The sequence below is a fragment of the Plodia interpunctella genome, chromosome 24 (assembly GCF_027563975.2).
Source record: "Plodia interpunctella isolate USDA-ARS_2022_Savannah chromosome 24, ilPloInte3.2, whole genome shotgun sequence".
Taxonomy (NCBI): Eukaryota; Metazoa; Arthropoda; class Insecta; order Lepidoptera; family Pyralidae; genus Plodia; species Plodia interpunctella.
The window spans coordinates 2,396,416-2,406,985 of record NC_071317.1 but is presented as its reverse complement, the minus strand read 5'-3'; the positions used below and the strand labels follow the sequence as shown (position 1 = coordinate 2,406,985).

The following is a 10,570-nucleotide window of genomic DNA, read 5'->3' as shown; positions in this document are numbered from 1 at the left end:
CGCCTGTGTTACAGATTTTTATATGATACTAGCTGCGTCCCGGGGCTTCGCTCCCGTGGGAATTTCGGGATAAACCGAAAAAGACCCTATGTTAGTCCAGTTTATATTCTACCCGTGTGTACCACCCAAATTTCATAACAATTCGTCCAGTAGTTTTTGGCATGAAAGAGTAACAAACACACACACATCCTCACAAACTTTCGCATTTATAATATTAGTAGGATTAAAAAAACTCAGTTAATTATCAGTGATTTTATTTAATCAGAATCAAATTGTTCATCCAGATATTCTACACCTGAGAAGACAGGATCTTGGGTTGACGTTCCTGCTATACCTATCAGAATAAGAGGATTCTGATGTCTCGTCACTGCTGCTGTCATCATTGACATTAATAACTAATCGTTCTATATCGGTGTACAAAGTTCTGCCTCTCTCGAAATACTCTTTTTCAATTTTTATCACATGTCTGCATGAATTTGCCCAATTTTCAACTGTGATACTTTCAAATTCGTGCTGAGCTGCCATCTACAAAAATCATTTAAAACAAAATTAAAGCTAGTAATATTATTTCTAACACCTTATTTTTCTATATTTCGGACAGTATTTGCTAACACCTAAAAATAAATATAATTGTGTGAGAATAATAGTATTCTCACACAATTATATTTATTTTTTAAAAAATTTAAAAGATCAATCTCACTTTGTCCTAGTAAGCGTGCCACTTCAAATTTGCAAAACATAACCTCCAAATTGCGTTGAAGTTGAAATCTACTTTTCACAATAATTTAGTATCTTAGTACTTAAAATCTTTAAAACAATGTTTTATTACTATATTCTATGAATAAATAATAATGTCATAATAAATAAATATCTGTCATTTCGGCTGTTTGTCTATAAACATCATCAATTGGATGCATAATTTCTCCAGCTTCTTGTTCTGCCAAACAATGCAAGAACACTATGAATTACCTTCCTGCCACTGCTCCGGATAGTTTTATTCATGTTTCTATATTTATTTTACGAATTTGTCAGTTAAAACTTTCAATTACACCAAAACTAAAAAACCAAAACGAACGTTGGCGCCGTATGTACTAGTCTATATGACAGCAAAATAGTGTTGCCATTATTCATACTATTTAGTACCACCTGTCACCGGTACAAACTCTTTTTTGCCAAGCTGTATATATCTGTGGTCTACGTCTACGTCTGATCGAGATTATTTGAGATAAACCCGTGGAGCAGAGTGCCTTGAATGGGCACCTTTGTGATAACTCTATGCTGCTTTTTATTTTGTAAATGGCAATAATGAATAGTTTATTTTTATCTTTGAGCGGGTATTCCATTGTAGTCCGTTTTCCGCCGAACGTTGTGCATTGAACGTGTTCAGGATTTCATAAAATATTTTTGCATTTGCATTCATTTTATTTTCTTGAAAGTGGTACGTAGTTCCCACTTATTTTCTTGTCGGCGGTTTATTCATCGAAAGTTCTTTATTTCCACATCAAGAATCTTGCAGGTAAGATATTTAACTTAACCGAACAACTTGTACTATTATCCATAAGGTAGGTAGGTATTTATAATATAAAAATAAATGGTTTATTTTTTTTACAATTTTCGCCGTCCCTTGTTGCGTGGACATTCCATGGATCAGTAATTTGCTAATTCAACATCAATTAGGAATTTTGAATGGTGAATCGTATTCTTTAAGTTACCCAGCATTTTACTAACTTCATACATTAAGTATGTACTTGGTGTAGGTACTTGTACAAAAACGAATCAACAGCTTTTAGTTTCTTTGTCACAAGCCTTTTCCATTATTTTGGTGTCGTAAAAAACTTATTTATTTATTGTTTATGTTGTAATGTTGTGTACATAAAAAAAACTTTAAATAAACTTGCCTGTAAGGCAATATTAGTTTATTTATATTTTGCTAATGATTAATTTATTATAAACTAATTTCAAGATTTTCTGAGTAGATAAAGTTGAAGATCAAACAAAAAGCTGATAGTATTTTTCTGAATGCAGCTATCAATGCAGGAATTTGCAGATAAACATGCTCATTACAATCACATCCTGTCTTTGTTTATTTTACTATTGCAATATTTACTTTGTAAAATTTAAGTACAAAAGGCTGACCATTGTGTTATTGTGTTAATTTTAATCAAGTAATCTAAATTGTAATTTAGGCAACAATAAATTCTTGTTTTTCACACCAAGTAGGTTGAATATTGAGTTAATATTTGAATATTAAGCTAATGTATAGTCAATGTATATTTTGTATTAATTTTAATTTATATGTACTTATTTTCTTACAAGAAAGTTATCAGTATTTGTATAATAAAACAGTAGAAAATAAGTCTGTACATTTAATATCAACAAAATTAGGTGATTGAGTCATAGTAATAGAGTAAGAATTTGAAAAATCTGTTTGTCTGTATGTCTGTCTGATTGTACATGCTAATCTCCAGAACTACTGGACAGATTAGAATTAAACTTTTTTTATATAGCTATTATGCCTTGGCAACACATAGGGTTATACATGATTTTGAAAACTGGAATACCAGACGGAGAACTATGACAGTTCATCTAAACTAGGTATAGGAAATATAAAATGGAACACCTGAAGAAAAGTGAGAATGGTCCAGCTAAACTAACTACCTATATATAAAAGTGAAAGTGTGTTTGTTTGTTTGAGGTGATTTTTGGTGTGGAGATTGTTGGACAGCTGGAGTGCCATAGGCTACTTTTTGCCGCGAGCGAAGTCGCGGGCAATAGCTAGTTACAAATAAACACAAATTAAAAAATATAGGTATATCTAATATCGACAACCGATTTATTTTTCAAGGAGCATAAGAAATATAAAAATATTTGTATCATCATCACATTTAGACTTATATTAAATACTATTTTTCTTAATCTTGTATTATTATCTATTATCTATTATTACTAATATATTTATCTATTAATCTTGTATTATTTTATATATATATAAAGTTCTAAATAAAATTTAATCACAATTTTCGAAAAATAAGTTGATAATTAAAAAAAAAAAATACATGTACAGTCAACAGCATATCAAGTTACTCTACATTAAACTCTATGGCGCGGTAATAGCGGCGAGTTTGCAATGAATTTTGATAGGTTGATGTGCTGTACAACGGCGGACTATAGGAATCTCAGTTACTATCTGTAATAGTTGAAAGGGTGGAGAGTCACTTCTTTCTTTTCTTTTCTTGCGGGCGGACGGAGCCGCATGTACCAACTAGTTTCTGTATAAATGATTTGACTTTCACTGCTGTAGCACTTATACCTAATAATTTGTCGTCTAGCATTCGCGGTAGTGAGTAGTTCCTAGAATTCTTATTGGATTACATATCAATACCTTTGCTGATAGGAAATATATTATTGTTATTGGATTTATATACTACATACTACATTAATACTGCTTTATTTTGACCAGTTTTGTAATAATATTTCATAACATTCATGTACTACTAACCCGCCCCGGCTATGCTCGTTGTGAAAACATTATTTTTATATCTTTATATGCATGTATAAATGTATTACGACTAAACCACGAAGTGTGGCTAGACAAAAGGTTTCGTCGTAACACTTATTATAAAACAGAGTCCTCTGCCGCGTCTGTCTGTCTGTTCGCGATAAACTCAAAAACTACCAATAGATAGTGTGGTTCCTGAGGAAGGTTTAGGTGGATAATTTATTATGTTTTTTTAACCGAGCGAAGCCGGGACGGGCCGCTAGTATAGGTATAAAAATTTCGTGTAGCAGTGTTAGTTGCCATACCACCCCGAAACGGGTCGACCAATTTTGATGAAATTTTATTTGTATATTCAGCAGGTATGACAGTTGGTTGTATCCATTTTTTATACCATCCGAGCAAAACCGGGACGTGCCACTAGTGTTCATATAAGTTTTAAAAAGTTCCTACAAAATTTAAATAGCAACGTGTCTTACAAACGGTATTTCATCGAATCTTGCAGCAGGCCTACCATCAACTTTTACAGAACGATTCCAATGCAACTCAGTTCAATTTAGGAACCTAAAATGAATAGCATTCATACTAAAAATTAAGTCTATGGTACGAATTTGCGATGCAGTTCAGTTTAGGTCGTAATGTGATTCGCGTTTAGAGATGATGGTAAGCCCCCAGGAGTCTATTCCAAGATAACTTATCAGTCAATCTCACTACTCAAAAGTAACACTTTTTCATTGTAATGAACATCGCATGTGATTATCGACTTATCCATTTTACAATGTATTTTAATTACAAATAACAATGTCTTTTTCTACTTTTTCATTAAAGAACGATGTTGTCGAAACTATGGAGGAACGGTGTGATAACGAGCGCTATAGAGATGTATTGCCTGCCGTGTGAGTGTCATTTGAGGAGCATCCAGGAGGCCGATGCCCATGTCTCCAAGCCTGTACATATAAAGGCTTTGGACGCCACGCCCTTTGCTGAAGGACACGAGGGAAACGGTATCCGAAAGGTATTTACATTTTAATCTACCTAATTATTTATGATTGAGATTAGTCGAGCATTGTATTAGTTTAGATAAACACAAGTGCAAGCGAAGTGAGACCTTTGCCCAGCAGTTGAGACAATATACCTATATGTGTAATACCTATTTATACAGTTTTAACTGTGAAGTAATTGTTGGTAAAAATAAGATAAATCCACACTTACATACTAATAAATCCGCAAGCCTGTCACGGTTAAACCGCTGGGCCGATTTCGATGAAATGTTGAATAGATATAGATAATGACCTCAGGTAAAACATAGGCGGAGGCGGGCGGAGTTGCGAGCAAAAAAATAGAAATAATATCATCAAGAGCGTTGCTCGTCCAAGGGAATTGACTTGAGTAAGACTAATATAATGTCAGTTGAATCTGTAATCTCTCTTTTATCCTTTTGTATTCCTGGGGGGCTACTATGAAACATGAGCACGTAGCACGGCATTGGCCGACACATTCACTTTTTTTACACGATATGGGAAAAAGACGGCATGTGGACCAAGTAACGTGCTACGTGTTGTTGTACATGTTTCGTGCTAGGCCTTCTGGTACAACCACCATTCAGGGCTGTACCATCGCAAAGTAGAGATAGCGTAGGAAAACAAAATTTTAAATTGTGGTTTCACAACCGGCCGCCTTCTTGACGTCAACTGTCCTTGAGAATGCCTATTGTTGCATATCAACAGCCGAGAGTGTATCGCCATGTCTCGTATGACCCTATTGCGTATGCGCAACCACTCTAGTGGTAGTTTAATGATCCGTAATCTATGAATGTTTAAATAGGCATAAATAAATATTATGATTTCTCATTACTTAATGTAAAAGTAAACTATACAATCTGCAAATTCTAATAATCGATAGGCTGATGTTTGTTAATTGTATCAAGTCACATTTATACTCTGACATTGTAATCGTTACTAGGGAAATTCCCGGCAAACCTGCACACTAGCGCCGCCATCACATTTTTATCAATTTCATTTATTTACATACTAGCTGCGCCCCGGGGCTTCGCTCCCATGAGAATTTCAGGATAAAAAATACTCTATGTGTTATTCCAGGTTTTTTTCTACCCGTGTACCAAATTTGATTGATTTCATAACAATCGGTCCAGTAGATAATGAGTGAAGAGGTAACAAACTTATTTTCGCATTTATAATATTAGTTGGGATTGGGATTTGACAATACAAAATAAATATTATGTACACATGCACATTATGATTTGATTTGGTTATTACTTTTGTCTTGGACATTGAGTCGCCATAGCCTCCAATGTAACTGGAACACGCCCCACATGAAAGAGATAGATGCATACTTTCTTTTGTTCCTTTCAGGTCCCAAACGGTTATTACTGCGTATTCTGCAACTTGCTTTTTCCAACTGCAAGCAAAGCTGGTTTGCACGTAACCGAGCCCGACCATATAAACACCAATGGTCAACAACTCCTCAGGCGAGATGGCAACGCCGTAGTGGCTTATAATAATATTGCCATAACTGAAAAAGCTTGGAACGGCTTTCACGGACAAACTTGCGTCGTGTGCAGCAAGGATTTTGTATTCGAGAATATTCATAAGAGCGAGAAGGAACATATTATCAGACTGATTCAGTGCAGGGTTGAATTTGGTGATGGGAAGTCGATATATAGGAAGGTAAGGCTATGTTATGTGAGTACTAGCTACATCCCGGGGCTTCGCTCGCATAAGAATTTCGGGATAAAAATTACCAGATGTACTGTTTCAGGTTTTTTTATATTTACCGGTGTCCTATATTTCATCGAACTCCACCCAGTAGAATTGGTATGTTTAAGTAACAAAAATGTTCAAACTATAGTCTTTCTTTCTTATTGAGTGTCGTGTTATTGTTATTGCTAACACTGGTGTGGTGATTTTATACAACTCGCCTAAAGACATCTGACATGACTTACGCCACCTACAGGCTAGTAGACGCATACACTAATGAAGAAAATAATTAACCAGTGTGCGTGCAGGTTTCCTCATGATGTTACATCTTACATGGAAGCAGGTGAAAACTACTCTCTCTCTCTCTCTCTCTCTCTCTCCCCCTCCCTCCCTCTTTCTCTCTGCTTAATTTAGGTACAGAAATGAAATGTTTCGATCACCGGCTCTTAATTATTATAATAATGAAAAGGGATGAATTATACGACAAATTGTCTATTGTTATCTAGCCTGTTGTTGTGTCGCACTGCTGGGCAAAGGCCTCCCCTTCCTGTTTCCACAAATCTCTGTCGAGGTCAGCCATATATCAGTTTTATTACTTAGATATTTTCTTTGCATATTTCAGGTTGACGATAGATACATTCAATGCCTCACTTGCAACGAAGAGTTCCTCCAAGACACCCAACAATCTCATTTCAACTCTACAGAACATAAGACTAAACTTGATGAGAGTAAAATAACAACCAATAACATTATAGATGAAAACGAAAATATCACTGAAGAAAAGAAGATAGAACCAGTTAGCGTAGATTCCAAGAAGGATAATGAAAAACCTAAAGAAACAATCAAAGAGGACACAGATAAGCTTAATGCAGTCCCGAATATAGATATCGAAAATTCGAAAGTTAAGAAAGATACGAAAAATAATGCCATAGATAAAAATTCTGGGGCCCAAGACCCTTACGACGTTGATAAAAGATTCCGTGAGGTCATGAACGCTGATAACTACATTTCTGATTTAGGACACCCATATTGTATTATCTGTGAAGTTGATGTCAAGGAAGGTAAAGCCTTGCACCTTGCCTCTAATCATCATTTGAAGTTGCTAAAATTGCACGAACAACATTTAGCTAAAATGAAAGCCAACATAAACACCTTTGACAATTCCAATGATAATGCTTCAGAAGTAAACAATCAAGATTTGAATGAAGAAAATGTTGAAGATAAAAAAAATGTTGATCTCAACAATAATAAAGACAAAATACTGGAATCTGTTAACGAATTGACAAAACAAGGTGTGAATATAAATTTCGAGTCTTCAATAGCTACCTGCAAAAATTGTAAAACAGATCTCGAATTCAATTACGATTTCATCATCAAACACATTGAAGATCACAAAGTTAAAACTGAAAAGTTTGATCTAAATCAGTATAAGGATGAGTCAAAAAATACTAAACTATTCTCCGAGCCTGTGATGATGAAGAAAGGTGAAGCCAGTGCGAATGTCGACGACAACAGTGAAATGATTGATTATGCCAAAAAACATAACTTGGAATTGAAAGATAACTTATATTACTGTGGGGTTTGCGGCGTGAATTTGACGGTTTCGCTGAAGCAAATAAAGAATCATGTTACCGGGAAAGGGCATAAGAATCGATCACGAAGGCCTTCTCGAAACGAAGCGCCCGAGCGGGGCCTGGCTGCCGTTACACGTAGAGTCCCCATGATGGAGTTTGTCGAGCAATTTAACCAAGTGGAAAATATGACTTTCTACGATATAATAATTAATTTGAAGTATTGCATCAATGTGTTCAGTTTCTTCATGTTCACGCGGCACAGCAGTAGGCTGAGGTGCCAAGTCTGCAGGGTCAATTTGAGTTTACATGATGTGGATATTCATAAAATGAAACACGAACATAGGGAGAAAATGCAAACAACTATGGTGGTGACTTCCTTTCCTGATGAATTTATTAGAGAGGTACCTTCAAGTTTAATTAACCTGTTTTTTATATATTTATGTATAAGTACTGTAAAAAAATGAAGAATAAGATTCTGTGTGTTCATAAGTCTGTATAGCTTGCAGGTAAATCCTCCAGGTAAATTCTCTTTAAGACTAACTGGGTAACATTAGCATGAGGAGAGCAGACATCTAAAAATTATACGGTTTATTTTGTACTACGGGCTTCTCGATGTTACAGCCCTGAATGAACTAGGCAAACACTCAAATGAGAGATATGCTTAGTATAAGTTTAATTGCAGGTCCAGCCAGCGGTCCTGCATTGCGGCTACTGCAACTTGGCCGTCAGTGAGGGCGACATCAACAACCATCTCCTCAGCATCTCCCATAAGGAGGTCAAGAGGGCTATGATGGCTCGCTTGCATCAATATCTGCCTATAATACAGAATCAGAGGAGAAGAGCCGCTGGCATAGAAGCCTTATTCTTACATATGCTTTTTAGGAGTGGTATGTTCTCTGCATTTGATGATGATGATGATTGAAATGTTATTCTTTTTTCAATTTATCTTTTTATACCTGGCTGGTAGTTACATTTCCAATTGTTGGAAAAAATATCAAAATTGTTTTATTTTTCGTTACATTCTAATTTATGGCTGTTTTTTAAGTTTTGTGTGTTTTTTAGTTTTTGCGGCCAACATTTTTAATCCGTAATGGACCAACTAGGTTTAAGTAAAATTTTATAATGGATCTTATTTTCTATTTTAATGTACTTAAGACTACTACTAATAATACTATTTCATAAGAATTTAAGTAATCATTTTATTATAATTATTCTTAATAATTTCAACAAAAAATCCAAATCAAAATTTATAAAAAATATCTGAGTACAAGTTATAGTTTTTATGTTACATGTTTTAAAATCGGTTTAATTATAATTTCAAGACTGTATCCTTAAGTATTAATCATTGAAATTGTTGTAATTTTAAATAAATAGTTGATTTTAATTAGTTTTTTAACATTCCTGACATTTTATATTATTAGGCGATAATAAAAATAACTTTCTTTATAAGCAATCATTCATTCTTTCTACAAATACAATGAGCCTGGCGTGTTTAAAAACTTTAATAATTCCTGCTTTTTATGCCGGCTCTACACCATTTTGCACAAGCTTGGCGAATTCGGGATACATGGCTGGTTTTTTATTGCGATAAATAAAAGTGCGCGCATATTCAAATTACGCAATGTTCATGCATTCGCGTCAGCATCTGTCCGAGTTCGGCGATTGTGTGCGGGTATTATGTAGGCTTATACTGTCGTCGAACTCTGCAATAAAGTCTTCTATAGATAATAAATATGGCTGATAGAAAAACGTGCACGATTATTTATCAAGCGACGCGCTAGATGGCGCTACAGTAATCAGCGTTCAATAGAACCGATATGATAACCTCGACAAATGTTTACTCACAGAGTATTGAGAGTTGAGACGTTCGCATTGTTGTATTGTTGTCCATTCAAGCGACACGCGATCCGAATGACAGATGCGATTAGTTCCGCGTACGAACTTTTCCCGGCATTTTTCAAGTGACAGTGGTGAAAAACTTGTGTTTTTGTGTGGAGTGCTCTGTGTTTGCAGACTTTCTGTGTATTCTTTCCTGTGAGCTTTTAGGCGAGTCCATTTTATATGATTAATTAGCTAAGTGAATAAGTCGTATTATAAGTATCTAAAATAACTGTATGTGCCTAAGCGTACTTACCAATGTTTTTAATACACACTTGTTCGACATTGTACTCAAAACCTCGTGTTTTAGTTGAGGTTTTAGTGTGACTTAAAAACAAAACACTCGCACGTGTTGAAAAACGTAAAACGTGCGTGTATGTGTTTATATACCCGTTTATTATAAAAAAATCCGCTACGCATTTTAATCGTAAGCCAATATTTAAATTTAGCCCTTGTTTCATGGCTCATTGCAAAAATCTATATTTTCAAATCAAAAGACTAAAGTACACACTTACAAACTTTTAAAGTATAGTTTAACTTTAAGAGTACTTTTAAAATTGAATCGGCTTCTTAAATAATACATTCTCTGAGCAAAAAATAAGGGAATCTCTGGAACAAACCATCCAGAAGTGTGATCAACCGATTTCTCGTCAAAATTATCCTTACGAAACAATTTTTGTGCGAATCTAATCCACACTGTCATCGAACACTGTCCTAACTTTCGCGGATTCGGTATACATTGCTGGTTTTTCATTCCGATAAATAAAAGCACTCATTCTAATTACGCAATGTTCATGCAATCGCGTCGATAGTTCGGAAACGTATAGCTTTATGCCAGCTTCACACTGTCGTCGAACAGTTTGCCAAACTTTGAAGGATTCGGTATACATTGCTGGTTTTTCATT

At 34.9% G+C, this 10,570-nt stretch overlaps 2 protein-coding genes across 2 annotated transcripts in view; both read left to right on the top strand.

Moving 5' to 3' along the window:
- The first annotated feature begins 1,238 nt into the window (after nt 1-1,238).
- On the top strand, nt 1,239-9,171 carry LOC128680502 (uncharacterized). The gene is made up of 5 exons (XM_053763705.2): nt 1,239-1,516; nt 4,325-4,511; nt 5,869-6,183; nt 6,836-8,188; nt 8,470-9,171. The coding sequence occupies exons 2-5, from the start codon at nt 4,329-4,331 to the stop codon at nt 8,707-8,709; spliced, it is 2,091 nt and encodes a 696-aa protein (XP_053619680.1). The 5' UTR covers nt 1,239-1,516; nt 4,325-4,328; the 3' UTR covers nt 8,710-9,171.
- A 491-nt stretch (nt 9,172-9,662) lies between these two features.
- Nucleotides 9,663-10,570, top strand: part of tws (twins) — a 31,684-nt gene continuing 30,776 nt past the window's right edge. The window contains exon 1 of the mRNA XM_053763706.1: nt 9,663-9,833. The gene's annotated coding sequence lies outside the window, so the exon portion shown is untranslated. The remainder of the gene's footprint in view (nt 9,834-10,570) is intronic.

Coding starts and splice junctions, on each gene's coding strand:
- LOC128680502 (XM_053763705.2), top strand. CDS start 4,329: ATGTTGTCGAAACTATGGAGGAACGGTGTGATAACGAGCGCTATAGAG. Junction 4,512..5,868: donor AGGGAAACGGTATCCGAAAG/GTATTTACATTT, acceptor TGTTCCTTTCAG/GTCCCAAACGGTTATTACTG. Junction 6,184..6,835: donor GGAAGTCGATATATAGGAAG/GTAAGGCTATGT, acceptor TGCATATTTCAG/GTTGACGATAGATACATTCA.